Here is a 14014-nt window from a genome sequence, read left to right on the forward strand (position 1 = left end):
CGCCCACGGATTTAAATTTGGGCGGAAGCTCTTTCCATTGGCGTCGTTTTCGCGTATAGCAAATCCGATTGGTTGGGAAGGGGGCACGGTTATGCAGCCGAGGAGTCCTGTGATCGGTGGGATGTAAAGTAGGCGTCGACGTCACGTCCGCGTCACGTGACCACGACGTGGCAGACGTCAAATAGCAACCGCTGTTTTGTTTAGTAGACTTACAGTTGTTATGCATTGACATAATGGCGCACACACCAAATAGATTTAAATAAATTAAATAATTCTTCTGCCCACTCTCTTTTAAACAAGTTAACTCTCCCCGCGGATTTGAATTCCGGCGAAAGTTACGCCCATCGACGTCACGTATGTCACGTGACCACGACGTGGCAGATGTCATATAGCAACCGCTGTTTTGTTTAGTAGATTTACAGTTGTTATGCATTGGCATAATGGTGTGCACTCAAAATAGATTTAAATAAATTAAATATTTCTTCTGCCTACTCCCTTTTAAACAAGTTAACTCTGCCCACGTCCATTGACGTCTTGTCTGCGTCACGTGACCACGACGTAGCGACGTCATATAGTAACCGCTGTTTTGACCAGTAGACTTAGTTATTATGCGTTGACATAATGGCGCACTGGTTAGCATGGCCACCTCTTAAGCATGATGATGCGGGTTCGACGCCTGATCAATGTTAGCATGGAGTGAGCTGAAGTGCATGGCGCTGAAGATTTGAATCTTTGAAATGCGCTGAGGTCTGACATATCAGGCAGAATGGTTTGCCATCACGTTCAACAAAAAATAGAAACTTTCCCACTCTGATTAAAACGTCCTGTGTTCATCTACGTATTTTCGTTTTGCTGTGCATCTTTTCCCTGCCATTTCGAGAGCCCAATTGACACTCATAGTTTAAAGAAATGTGTTTGCCCATCCTACTTTGTGGAATTTCACCACATGCGCTTTTGACCAAAATACCAAATTGAACTCAAGTGAAGCCAACACGCACAACCCCCCCCCCCCCCCCCACCCCCCACACACACACACACAAATGTTGATATGAACATAAAAGAGCCGCATGCGGTTCGGGAGTTGCGGCTTGGCCAAACCTGTACTATACAACTTTATTTGTATAAAATTTTCACAACAGCTGTCACACAAACAAAGCGGGAAAAACCGAAGACGTGCGTGTTCCGCCCACGCTGGATTTATTTGCACCTTTGAAAAGACACCGTATTGCCGCAGATGTGGCAAAGAGTACTTTTGGGCATCTGAGACGGAAGGATGTCCAAAGCATCACGTCACCTGCTCTGGTAGGCATGGTGGTGGGACGTTGAGGTCAACCGCTTTGGGGTTGGCTGACTCTTTGATCGCAGGATGCCACACACTTGAAGACAGAAGCAGAAAAGCAGAGCTAAATGCAAAATGTACTCACCGGTGACTCCAATTTTTTTCCCCCCTGAAGAAACAGCTGGACGGGTGGCCCCGGCTGGCCAGTGGGACTCTTGTTATTCTGACCCTTTTTAGTGCGCGTTTGGGGCAACAACCGTTTTTTGTGGCGCTCTCTTCTGGTTCAAAAGTGCCCTGCATGTGAATTTGCTTTTCCTGCCTTCTGATTGGATGAGCGCCGGTGTGACGCGGTGCCTCTGTCACCGTGGCGGGGGGTATACGTTGGCATCGGAGCGTCTGCCAACGTCTGAGACTGGCTGGCAGTGTATCGGAGGTGTCGAGTGCGGTGCCGCTGGAGCTCACTCACCAGCTGGTGTTAGGGCCACAGAATGAAGGCCAAGGAGAAGAATAGAAAGAGAAACAGAAACTTCTCCTCCAATTGTTTGATTTGTCTCTTCTGAGCTTCGATGAATTCTTTCAGCTCTTTGTTCCTCTAGGACGGACAAATGGAAAGTGGCATTCAAAAGCCAGTAAGCGTGCAAGTAAGTGCCGGGCTGGCTTTGGGCCCTTACCTGTTGCGCGCTGTGCAGCAGATCCATTCTCTCTTGGAGGATGCAAGCGTCGCGCTCCCTCAACTCGCACATCAGGGCTCGCTTCCATTGGTCCACGGCGCTCCTAAGCTCTTCTCTCTGATCCGCCGTCAGCACGTCATTCACGCCAGCGTGGCTGGCTTTTTCGCCGTCCGTGGCGGGGCAGTCCCGCTGCGGTAGCGCCTCGTACAACATGGCCTCCAGCTCCAGGATCCTCTGGGCCGCAATCCTCGTCCATCAGTGGTCCGGCAGGAGATTTGAGGGCGGCTTACCTTATGAGCCTGGTCCATGGAACACTTCCTGAAGTCCAACTCTTCATCCAGGTAGCCCTTCTGCTTGCAGAACATATCCTAGCACAGCTCAAGGTCAGAATTGTTGGGGCACATTGCCGGAGTTCCCCTTGGCTGATGTCGCGTGTCTGTCTACCTTCTCACTTTCAATGTCCAACATCTTCTGTTGAAGTGCTGACTTGGTCACTTTGATGTATTCTAACCACTGAGGAAAGGCTGCTGTCACATAAGCAGAATGCGAGAGCGTGCGTGGACGTGCGCGTTACCTTCTCGGCTAGGGTGAGAAGGGTCCTGGCGTGAATCACGACCACCTGCTCCTCGTTGGTGAGATTCTGCAAGAGCCCAAAGGCACAGCGTCAACAAGCTTCTTTCAGCGCAAAGCCTTCCAAAAGTCACATTTGAGCCGCCGAGTCTCGTGGAGTGCGAACATAAGGAGTTCGACATACACTTACGGCGTTATAGCCCAGGATGTCCAGCTTCTTCATCAGATCACTGATGACGATGTCCGGGGGAAAGGCGCAAGGAGCAATGTAAGGTGTTCTGGGACCTCGGGTTAAGGTTAGGGTTGCGAGGGACGCCTTACGTACGCTCACGCCCTCGGCCTCGCAGTAGATCTGCAAAGGGCTGAGGCCGTCTGGGAAACGGACTTGCAGAAACTTCAAGACGGGGGAGCGCCACTCCCTCTCCTGAAAGGCAGAGGCATGCATCCGTCCGTCCGTCCGTCCGTCCGTCCGTCACATCTCTGGCCTCAACACGCTTGTGCGAGTCTTCCCACCTCCAGCTCCAGGATGCGGAACTCAAGCAGTTCGTTTTGGTCTCGGATATCCTGGATGTGCTCTTTCAGACGCGCTTCTTCCGCCTCCATCCGCCTGACCTGAAAAGACAGTCAGACCTCATCTGCGGGGCTTCCCGACAGGTGTGACGCCAAGCGACTCCGCCCAGCGCCTTTCTTTCCGTCACCTTTTCGGCCAACTGCTGATTGCTCTGACGCAGCAGCTGCTTCTCCTCCACCCACTTGACATTCTAGAAGAGACAAACGCGTGGACAGCTTTGTAATGTTGTGTCATTTTCATCCACAAATTCTTTGGTTGACTGGAAAATGACATTTGCTTTTCTCCGCATTTTCCCAGCCACGTTCGGGGGGGGGGGGGGGGTTGGTCCAGTAATGCCAGACGGATGAGTGACTGAAGAATGTAGCTATTTTGTCTGAGAAAAAGGTGTGCTCATTGATGAGCTTACCTGTCCTTGTTGCTTCAGCGCTGACTCCAGATCTGCTACTCTGCTTTGATAGTGACCCATTTCTACCATCAGCTTTTCTCTGGTCTGAAAGGAGGAGGAGGGAGGCTCCTCCTCCTCCTTTCAGACCAGAGAACACCCGAGGCTGGGTGAGAACGGGGAGGCTGCGACCCGGCCGGGGGTTGCGGGAAGGGGCGCCACCTTGATCTCCTTCTCGGCGTCGTAGTCCCCTTTCGCTGGTCTGGGCTAGCAGAGCGTAGGCTCGTTGCAGCGCTTGATATTCTTGCGTCAGCTGGCGGTAGCGAAGCTCCGCCTCTTCATGCACACACCAATGCAACACAGCACTAGTACCAGAATCAGTCAGACCGGCGACAAAGCACCCGCGACGCAAAGACGAGTCCGATTCCAGGCTGAAGAGGAATGTTTGGTGCCAATACGCTGGCAGAAATGGCGGGCTACCTCTTCGGGTTCCGTGTCGGGGGTTCTGTCGGTGTGAAAAGACAAGGACGATCCGTCCGAGTCCACCAACACGTCTTCGTCGTAGCCGTAAAATGTTTCGATGACCTGCGGGCGCGGAAGCGAACATCTCTCTGAACAAACTGAAGCGACACCTCACGATGAATCGACGAGAGGAACGATAGCGAGAAAAAGGCCATTTCATCTTGCGCAACACCAAGCAGCCGCAAACAAACAGACTCACCTTGCAGGACCTCACGCTTTGTTCCTCCTCAGAGATTCTCGACGTCGGTATCGTAGCAGCAAATCTCTCTCCTGTCGACACAAATAATCCGCCTTTGAGATTCTTTGGATGCAAAGGGAACGAACGGCTCCGGCGCAGAAACAAACGCGACTCACAATGACATTTCTGACATGAGCTCCTGTCTCCAGAGCCTGAAAAACACGTCACCGGCGATGATTGGAGGGACGCTCGTCTTTTCCAAAAGTGACAACTACAGGGTGTGTCAGGGTTTTCCAGATTATCTTTATCGTATCATTGTGTTGCTTTGACTTTGACTGCGACCTGTAATAAATAATATTATTTATCCCTTATTTATCCCTATCGCTTATCCCTTCCTACACAAAGTCGTAAAACACCCCTTGCTATGTTTTGACTAGAGGTCAAGGGCTTCCTCTATTCAATCCACTCTTACACCCACCCTGTTTCTCTTAATTAAAATGCTCGTGCAGGAGCCGAGAGTCAGACTTCATTCGTACAACGGATGGACTCTCCACCTGCAGGTGTCCAAAAGAACTTACTTGTCTCCCGTGTGGTTCTTGCAAAATAAGTTGGAGCGAGCGCAACTCTAACAGGGTGCATTTTGCCACTAGCTGCCTACGGACAATGACGTCGCGCTCGCGGCTCATGGTTGACGGGCTGAGCAGCCGGGCAAGTCCGTCGTTTTCAGCGCACAGCGAGTGGCAAAGGCGCTGACAAAACGGGAGCTTTGAGCTGCTGAAAACGGCAAAACAAGTCTAAAGCGTGTTCAAACGCGTGCGCACAATGCTCCTGCTTGAAAGGTCGGAATTTAAGGGGCCAATTTTTTGGATGGCGGCCGCCGGCCAAGCTTTGGACGGAAAAGGTTTCCTGGCGACAGCGAGCGAGCGCGGCGCTGCCGTACGTGCACCGAGTCGCCTGCCTGAAGACCTTGGACAAGTCGTCGATGATGTGCCGCTGCTCCACAACTTGAAGGAACTCCATTTCACCGTCCTGCTGGCCGCAACCGCGGTCCAGGTCATTGAGCGAACTAGGCCTTCTCTGTGGAACACAAATGCAGTGGACTCTGTTGGCACGCCGCCGTTGTCCGCGTCGACTTACCAAGCTTGCCATCTCCTCGTTCTCCTGGGTGACAAAGCGCACTTTGTTTTCAAGGCGACACAGCACCAGCGAGAGTTCTTCATTCTTCCTGCTCAGGCGTTTGTTTTTGTACAGGAGTGGCAGAAACTGGCTTTCTGTTTCTCTCAGTCGCTTTAGCTGCAAGCATGAAGTGCGGGATGTGAAAGACGCACAACACGCGGGCCAGAACGTATCCATTCCTTTTGCATCGGTTTGAACGGAATCGTGGCTTTGGCTCCCAATAAAAGACATCTACCAGGCAACCGACTCGCTGCGCCGCTCAACTAATAAGCAAGCGCAATGGGTGCCTCGCTGGATGGCGCGCATCAAACGTAGCGCAAACCTTCAAGCGTGCCGTCAATAAATTACCAGTTCATTGCGCTCTTCAGAAAGCAGGGCGTTTCGATCCTCCAGTTTCCTGATGACTGCGCTGAGCTCAGCGATTTTCAGATGAAACCGTCGCGTGTCCCGATCCTCCTGAGACTGAAAACGCCCCGCAACACACACACACAAGCACTCGTTCAAAGTTCAAAACTGTTTTTGTGCTACCTTCCTCCAGCAACGAACTAAGTCATGCGTACTGCAAGTGTGTGATGAGGTGGCTTACGCAATGAAGAGGATTGCTAGTAGCGGCGTTGACCCCACTTCCAGGGTAGTTTAGGCCCGCCCTTTGGGAATCCCTCAGGGCAGCGATCTGCTGCTCGGCAGCCTGAGTCTGCAGCTGAAGGCGGTGGACGTGGCCGGCCCCAGGGCTTCATCCAAAACACTAACCGCTCTGTCTTTCAGCTTGATCTCATCCGTCTGGATGTACAAACGGGGAGCGCTCAGGCAGGCGGGCAAACTCATTTGCCAGAATTGTGACAAAAACAAAGAGAGCAACCGGCCAATTTTTTTCTTGAATCGACTAGAACACCTTTGCTGTGACAAAAGCGAAGCGAGCAACCGGACATTTTCTTCTTGTGAAATAGAATAGAATGCCTTAGGTGTCATTGCACTGCAGGTATACAACGAAATTGGGAACATAGCCACGCACCGCGCATCTGATCAGTCCTACCAGTCGGCGGATCTCCCTCTCGCAGTCTCTCTTGGTTCGGCTCAGCTCCTCCCGATGCTGGTGATGAGCCGATCGGAGCTCGGCCGCTCGGGACTGCCAGGCCTGCTGGGCCGCTGCCAGGGCTTCTTCCGCGCTCCTGGTGGAGGCGACACCGCTCGGTCTCCCGACACCACCGCGTCTCCTCCACCTCCGCCAGCAAAGCGCCCCCCCTCCTCACCTGAGCAGACATTGCGCCACACCGGGCCGTTGAGACCGCAACGGAGCGCCGCGACGCTTACTGGGGACAAGCTACACAATACGGTAGCGGCCGCATCGAAGCCCGACGTGGCGTGCGGATAGTCAGACACGGATAGAGCGGATCACCTTGTCCATGGAGCCGTCCCTCAGGCTGAGGACCAAGGCATTCAGTCGCTGGATCTCTCCATCTTTGATTTTGATCACTCTCATCAGCTCCATTTCATGCTGCCGCAGTAATGTCTCCCTGGTAATGGCTAACTCTTTCTGCTTCTCCTCATGGAGTTTGCTTTTGAGTTCCGTCATGGCGGCGGTGGCACGGTGGTGCTCCGCCCGCAGGTCCTGACTTCTCTCTCTCTCCAGACAGCTGACCTGACATGACTTAGACTTAGACAAACTTTATTGTCATCTTGTCTGCACATGGTGCATACAAAACGAAATTCCGTTGCATACGTCTTACAACAAAGTAGTGATATTGCAGTTGAATAGAAGTAACATATCCTATGAAAATATATATATATACATATATACTATATATATATATATATATATATATATATATATATATATATATTAAAAATAAGTATAAAGTGCAGCAGTGATAATTATGCAATAGTGCAAGTAGGCAAAACAGTATTCAAGAGTGTGCAGAGGAATGCTAAACCATGTATTAAACTTCTATTTAAAGGGTTTATACAAGTTCAGTAAAGTTGGTAGTGCGAGATAGTGCAAGATAGAGGTCCGTAGTGTCATAAAGTACAGTTCTGTGAATGTGTGATGCAGAGTTCAGTTTAGAGCTCAACAGTTCTAGTGTTCAACAGTCTGATGACAGCAGGGAAAAAGCTGTTGCAGAACCTGGTGGACCTGCAGCGGATGCTGCAAACCTCTTCCCAGAGGGCAGCAGGGAGAACAGTCCATGGTGGGGGTGTGATGGGTCATTGATGATGTTACGGGCACGGGACATGCAGCGCTGAGATGAAATGTCCTGAATGGAGGGAAGAGGAGCCCCTATGATCCTCTCTGCTGTCCTCACCACTCTCCTCACGTTCTTCCAATCGGAGGCGGTGCAGCCTCCACACCACACAGAGAGACAGCTTGTCAGAATGCTCTCTATGGTGCTCCTGTAGAACGTCCTCATGATGGGTGGGGGCAGGTGGGCTCTCCTCATCCTCCGCAGGAAGTACAAGCGCTTCTGTGCCCTCTTGACCAGTGCCGTAGTGTTCATAGTCCAGGTGAGGTCTTCTGTGATGTGGACCCCCAGGAATTTGGTGGTGCTGACCACCTCCACAGCTGAGCTGTTGATGATCAGTGGAGCGTGGTGAGGCTGTTTTTTCCTGAAGTCGACGATGATCTCCTTCATCTTCTCCTCATTCAGGATCAGGCTGTTTTCTCTGCACCAGCCCACCAGCTGCTCCACCTCCTCTCTGTAGTCCAGGTCGTTGTTGTCTCTGATGAGCCCCACCACCGTTGTGTCGTCTGCTGACTTCACGATGTGATTGGTGGTGAACCTGAGGACGCAGTCGTGTGTCATCAGGGTGCACAGCAGGGGGCTCAGGACGCAGCCCTGAAGGGAGCCTGTGCTGAGGGTGATGACATCAGAGGTGTTCTGTCCGACCCGGACTGACTGAGGTCTGTTGGTGAGGAAGTCTAGCAGCCAGTTGCGAAGGGGGGTGTTGAAGCCCAGGTGTTCCAATTTTCCTACCAGATGCTGTGGGATGATGGTGTTAAACGCTGAGCTGAAGTCCAGGAACAGCCTCCGCACATGGGTGTTCTTCTCCTCCAGGTGAGCCAGGCTCAGGTGAAGAACGGAGGAGATGGCGTCCTGAGTGGAGCGGTTTTGCCGGTCGGCAAACTGGAACGGGTCAAATAATAGGGGGAGTCTGGAAACGATGTGACCTTTAAGCAGCCTTTCGAAGCACTTCATCATAACCGGAGTCAGTGCAACAGGCCGGTAATCATTAAATGAGGTGATTTGAGGTTTCTTCGGCACCGGAATGATGGAGGCAGTCTTAAAGCACGCCGGCACTGTGGCTTGGCCCAGCGAGGTGTTAAAAATGTCTGTGATGACCCCAGCCAGATGACTTGCACATTCCCTGAACACACGCCCAGGAATGTTGTCGGGGCCAGGGGCCTTACAGGGGTTGACTCTCCTCAGGGTCTTCAACACATGTCTGCGGAGTCAAGGCAGAGTACCTCCTCTTCCTGATGGGGGACAGTTTTAACTGCTGGAGTGCCGTTTAGTGCCTCGAACCTCCCAAAGAAGTTATTTAGACCATTTAGAAAGTCAGCATCAACTACACCCACCGGGGGGGGGGAGGGTGAGTTGTAGTCTGTAATCGCCCGTATGCCTTGCCACATACTCCTGATGTTTTTGACGTCGTGGAAACGATCCTGAAATTTTCGACTGCGGTCTCGCTTCGCTATCCTGATGGCACGGTTCAAGTTGGCTCTCGCTGTCCTCAGTGTCTCCTTGTCGCCAGACTTGAAGGCAGAGTTCCGCGCTCGTAGCGTTTGACGTACCTCCTCAGTCATCCAGGGTCGTTGGTTGCCCCGGGTGATGATATTCTTAGTGGTGCTGACGTCCTCGGTGCATTTGTTGATGTAGGCTGACACAGTCATGGCACACGCATGTCTAATCTACATCGGGAAAACTGGGAGGGAGGGAGGCAGGCAGGGAGGCAGGCAGGGAGGCAGGCAGGGAGGCAGGCAGTGTCTGTCTGTTGAGGTTTTCACCTTGTTCTTCTCCTGCTGAAGTTCTAACTGGACGTCCATCAGTTTGGTTCTCAGCTCGTCATTGGCGGCCTGAAGGGCGTCCGTTCGCTCCGCCTTGGCCCGCCCTGCCGGAGCTCGTTTGGACATCTCTTACTCGAGTCTCGCCCGGTCGTCAGTCAGAGATCACAACATTTGTACCTGGAGAGCACAAACGCAGCGCTGTTTTCCACTGGCTTCGAACTCAACTTCAATCGGTACCGTAACTTACAACATCATAAACATAGAACTAGCTTGACTTATTCATTGAATAAATGCATTTGGTTCTTCAAAACTGCATCACGCAACATAGCGTGACCGAGACGGCCGTTATCCACCTGCGTGAAGTTATTTGGTGAAATGAATGAGATGTTTAAGACACCATCGTTCTGTCTCTATGTAGATGAAGGTAAATAATCGATTGCTGAAGGTCCAAAGGTGTTGTGATAAACAAATAAACATATTAGTGATTAGTGACATATTTGTGATAAACATATTAGGCAGGATAATCACATATGTTAACGTGACTGCCCACACTGTATTTATTTATGGTTATTTGTTAAATCGAGTACTGTTAGACATGAAATAGGAAGTGTTTAACATAAATGGAAGACGAAAGGGGTACTCACCATTGTAGCTCCTGCTGGTCAATGATACGAGCCTCTTCTTGCAGTGGAAAACATACAGCCAACAAACACCGTGGAACCTAAAGGAATGAAATTAAACATTAACATTTAGCCTCAACCAACATTCACAGATACAACGCAACGCAAACTACACAAACGTAAATCTTTTTAAACACAATGAGTTGTACTTACCGTGTACGCTCTAGACGGTCCACTTGCAAGCGGAAAATAAAGATATTTCTGTTGATAATCGTCGTGTTTGTATCCGGTGTCTCGCTCAAGGCCATTGCGCCCACAGATTTGAATTTTGGCGAGAGTTCAGCCTATTGACGTCATTTCCGCGGTGTAATACCCGCATATCTGAAACGGCAAAGTTAAGAGTAGAGTTAAATAAAGTTTTTAGTCAACGCAATAATTTACAACCGTTGACCAGTCGAAATAATCGTCGAAATTTGGCGTCTGTGGCTGGAAGCAGACGCCGAGTTCGACATTCCTCCCAAACGCCACACTCCCTCGCTTTTCAGGGCTAAAAAAAAACAGTTGTAATTACCTTGTACGCTCTAGACGGTCAAGTTGCAAGCTGAAAACAAAAATATTTGCCTTGTTAGTCATCGTGTTACTAACAGCTGTGTCTTGTTTGCCAGAACTGCCGCTTTCCTACTTCCTGTTGCAAGCCACGCCCACGGATTATAATTTTGCCGTGAGTTCCGCCTATTGACGTCATGTCCGCGTCACATGACTGCGACGTAATATTATCTAAAACTGTTTGTGCGGTATTGTGTTGTTCTGTGCGGTATTGTGTTATTCTGTGCGGCGTCGTGTTGTTCTGTGCGGCGTCGTGTTGTTCAGTGCGACGTCGTGTTGTTCAGTGCGGCATGGTGTTGTTCAGTGCGGCATGGTGTTGTTCAGTGCGGCATGGTGTTGTTCAGTGCGGCATAATGTTGTTCAGTGCGGCATAATGTTGTTCAGTGCGGCATGGTGTTGTTCAGTGCGGCATGGTGTTGTTCAGTGCGGCATGGTGTTGTTCAGTGCGGCATAGCGTTGTTCAGTGCGCCATAATGTTGTTCAGTGCGGCATGGTGTTGTTCAGTGCGGGATGGTGTTGTTCAGTGCGGGATGGTGTTGTTCAGTGCGGCACGGTGTTGTTCAATGCGGCATGGTGTTGTTCAGTGCGGGATGGTGTTGTTCAGTGCGGCATGGTGTTGTTCAGTGCGGCATAATGTTGTTCAGTGCGGCATGGTGTTGTTCAGTGCGGCATGGTGTTGTTCAGTGCGGCATGGTGTTGTTCAGTGCGGCATGGTGTTGTTCAGTGCGGAATGGTGTTGTTCAGTGCGGCATGGTGTTGTTCAGTCCGGGATGGTGTTGTTCAATGCGGGATCGTGTTGTTCAGTGCGGGGTGGTGTTGTTCAGTGCGGGATGGTGTTGTTCAGTGCGGCATGGTGTTGTTCAATGCGGCATGGTGTTGTTCAGTGCGGGATGGTGTTGTTCATTGCGGCATGGTGTTGTTCAGTGCGGCATGGTGTTGTTCAGTGCGGCATGGTGTTGTTCAGTGCGGCATGGTGTTGTTCAGTGCGGCATAATGTTGTTCAGTGCGGCATGGTGTTGTTCAGTGTGGAAAGGTGTTGTTCAGTGCAGGATGGTGTTGTTCAGTGCGGCATGGTGTTGTTCAATGCAGGATCGTGTTGTTCAGTGCAGCATAATGTTGTTCAGTGCAGCATGGTGTTGTTCAGTGCGGCATGGTGTTGTTCAATGCGGCATGGTGTTGTTCACTGCGGGATGGTGTTGTTCAATGCGGGATCGTGTTGTTCAGTGCGGCATAATGTTGTTCAGTGCAGCATGGTGTTGTTCAGTGCGGCATGGTGTTGTTCAGTGCGACATAATGTTGTTTAGTGCGGCATAATGTTGTTCAGTGCGGCATAATGTTGTTCAGTGCGGCATGGTGTTGTTCAGTGCGGCATGGTGTTGTTCAGTGCGGCATGGTGTTGTTCAGTGCAGGATGGTGTTGTTCAGTGCGGCATGGTGTTGTTCAATGCGGCATGGTGTTGTTCAGTGCGGGATGGTGTTGTTCAGTGCAGGATGGTGTTGTTCAGTGCGGCATGGTGTTGTTCAGTGCGGAATGGTGTTGTTCAGTGCGGCATGGTGTTGTTCAGTGCGGCATGGTGTTGTTCAGTGCAGGATGGTGTTGTTCAATGCGGGATCGTGTTGTTCAGTGCGGCATGGTGTTGTTCAGTGCGGCATGGTGTTGTTCAGTGCGGCATAATGTTGTTCAGTGCGGCATGGTGTTGTTCAGTGCGGCATGGTGTTGTTCAGTGCGGCATGGTGTTGTTCAGTGCGGCATGGTGTTGTTCAGTGCGGCATAATGTTGTCCAGTGCGCCATAATGTTGTTCAGTGCGGCATGGTGTTGTTTAGTGCGGGATGGTGTTGTTCAGTGCAGGATGGTGTTGTTCAGTGCGGCATGGTGTTGTTCAATGCGGCATGGTGTTGTTCAGTGCGGGATGGTGTTGTTCAGTGCGGCATGGTGTTGTTCAGTGCGGCATAATGTTGTTCAGTGCGGCATGGTGTTGTTCAGTGCGGCATGGTGTTGTTCAGTGCGGCATGGTGTTGTTCAGTGCGGCATGGTGTTGTTCAGTGCGGAATGGTGTTGTTCAGTGCGGCATGGTGTTGTTCAGTGCGGGATGGTGTTGTTCAATGCGGGATCGTGTTGTTCAGTGCGGGGTGGTGTTGTTCAGTGCAGGATGGTGTTGTTCAGTGCAGGATGGTGTTGTTCAGTGCGGCATGGTGTTGTTCAATGCAGGATCGTGTTGTTCAGTGCAGCATAATGTTGTTCAGTGCAGCATGGTGTTGTTCAGTGCGGCATGGTGTTGTTCAATGCGGCATGGTGTTGTTCAGTGCGGGATGGTGTTGTTCAGTGCGGCATGGTGTTTTTCAGTGCGGCATAATGTTGTTCAGTGCGGCATGGTGTTGTTCAGTGCGGCATGGTGTTGTTCAGTGCAGGATGGTGTTGTTCAGTGCGGCATGGTGTTGTTCAATGCAGGATCGTGTTGTTCAGTGCAGCATAATGTTGTTCAGTGCAGCATGGTGTTGTTCAGTGCGGCATGGTGTTGTTCAATGCGGCATGGTGTTGTTCAGTGCGGGATGGTGTTGTTCAGTGCGGCATGGTGTTTTTCAGTGCGGCATAATGTTGTTCAGTGCGGCATGGTGTTGTTCAGTGCGGCATGGTGTTGTTCAGTGCGACATAATGTTGTTCAGTGCGGCATAATGTTGTTCAGTGCGGCATGGTGTTGTTCAGTGCGGCATGGTGTTGTTCAGTGCGGCATGGTGTTGTTCAGTGCGGCATGGTGTTGTTCAGTGCAGGATGGTGTTGTTCAGTGCAGGATGGTGTTGTTCAATGCGGCATGGTGTTGTTCAGTGCGGGATGGTGTTGTTCAGTGCAGGATGGTGTTGTGCAGTGCGGCATGGTGTTGTTCAGTGCGGAATGGTGTTGTTCAGTGCGGCATGGTGTTGTTCAGTGCGGCATGGTGTTGTTCAGTGCAGGATGGTGTTGTTCAATGCGGGATGGTGTTGTTCAGTGCGGGATGGTGTTGTTCAGTGCAGGATGGTGTTGTTCAGTGCGGCATGGTGTTGTTCAATGCGGCATGGTGTTGTTCAGTGCAGGATGGTGTTGTTCAGTGCGGCATGGTGTTGTTCAATGCGGCATGGTGTTGTTCGGTGCGGCATGGTGTTGTTCAGTGCGGCATGGTGTTGTTCAGTGCGGCATGGTGTTGTTCAGTGCAGCGTAATGTTGTTCAGTGCGGCATGGTGTTGTTCAGTGCGGAATGGTGTTGTTCAGTGCGGCATGGTGTTGTTCAGTGCAGGATGGTGTTGTTCAGTGCGGCATGGTGTTGCTCAGTGCGGCATGGTGTTGTTCAGTGCGGGATGGTGTTGTTCATTGCGGCATGGTGTTGTTCAGTGCGGCATGGTGTTGTTCAGTGCGGCATGGTGTTGTTCAGTGCGGCATAATGTTGTTCAGTGCGCCATAATGTTG

General features: G+C 51.2%; 1 protein-coding gene and 1 long non-coding RNA gene across 7 annotated transcripts; both read right to left on the minus strand.

Moving 5' to 3' along the window:
* Positions 1–1073: 1073 nt before the first annotated feature.
* LOC148378557 (janus kinase and microtubule-interacting protein 3-like) lies at positions 1074–5805 on the minus strand. Of its 6 annotated transcripts, none has more exons than XM_088367836.1 (12): positions 5698–5805; positions 4195–5466; positions 3954–4058; positions 3498–3809; positions 3219–3281; positions 3034–3132; positions 2705–2944; positions 2525–2590; positions 2395–2463; positions 2241–2318; positions 1951–2184; positions 1074–1871 (listed from the first exon to the last, which is right to left on the minus strand). In XM_088367836.1, the coding sequence occupies exons 4-12, from the start codon at positions 3564–3566 to the stop codon at positions 1755–1757; spliced, it is 1035 nt and encodes a 344-aa protein (XP_088223962.1). In that variant the 5' UTR covers positions 3567–3809; positions 3954–4058; positions 4195–5466; positions 5698–5805; the 3' UTR covers positions 1074–1754. The 6 variants fall into 6 exon arrangements, with proteins under 6 accessions (XP_088223962.1, XP_088223963.1, XP_088223964.1 ...); XM_088367837.1 differs by lacking the exon at positions 5698–5805 and having other exon boundaries at positions 4195–4265; positions 4350–5575; XM_088367838.1 differs by lacking the exon at positions 5698–5805 and having other exon boundaries at positions 1074–1376; positions 1746–1871; positions 4195–5575.
* A 2428-nt stretch (positions 5806–8233) lies between these two features.
* Positions 8234–10507, minus strand: LOC148378558 (uncharacterized). The gene is made up of 3 exons (XR_015855796.1): positions 10183–10507; positions 9994–10070; positions 8234–9526 (listed from the first exon to the last, which is right to left on the minus strand). It is a non-coding gene; the product is annotated as an uncharacterized LOC148378558 (long non-coding RNA).
* Positions 10508–14014: the final 3507 nt, after the last annotated feature.

The sequence above is a fragment of the Syngnathus floridae genome, unplaced genomic scaffold, assembly GCF_059516105.1.
Source record: "Syngnathus floridae isolate MCC-2025c unplaced genomic scaffold, RoL_Sflo_1.0 HiC_scaffold_38, whole genome shotgun sequence".
Classification (NCBI taxonomy): Eukaryota; Metazoa; Chordata; class Actinopteri; order Syngnathiformes; family Syngnathidae; genus Syngnathus; species Syngnathus floridae.

Bases quoted from the DNA above. Each gene is read 5' to 3' on its own strand.
- LOC148378557 (XM_088367836.1), bottom strand. From the start codon at position 3,566: ATGGTAGAAATGGGTCACTATCAAAGCAGAGTAGCAGATCTGGAGTCA. The intron at 3,133-3,218 runs GTGACGGAAAGA...CTGTCTTTTCAG, and splicing joins ATCAGCAGTTGGCCGAAAAG to GTCAGGCGGATGGAGGCGGA. The intron at 2,464-2,524 runs GTAACGCGCACG...GCCTTTCCTCAG, and splicing joins TTCTCACCCTAGCCGAGAAG to TGGTTAGAATACATCAAAGT.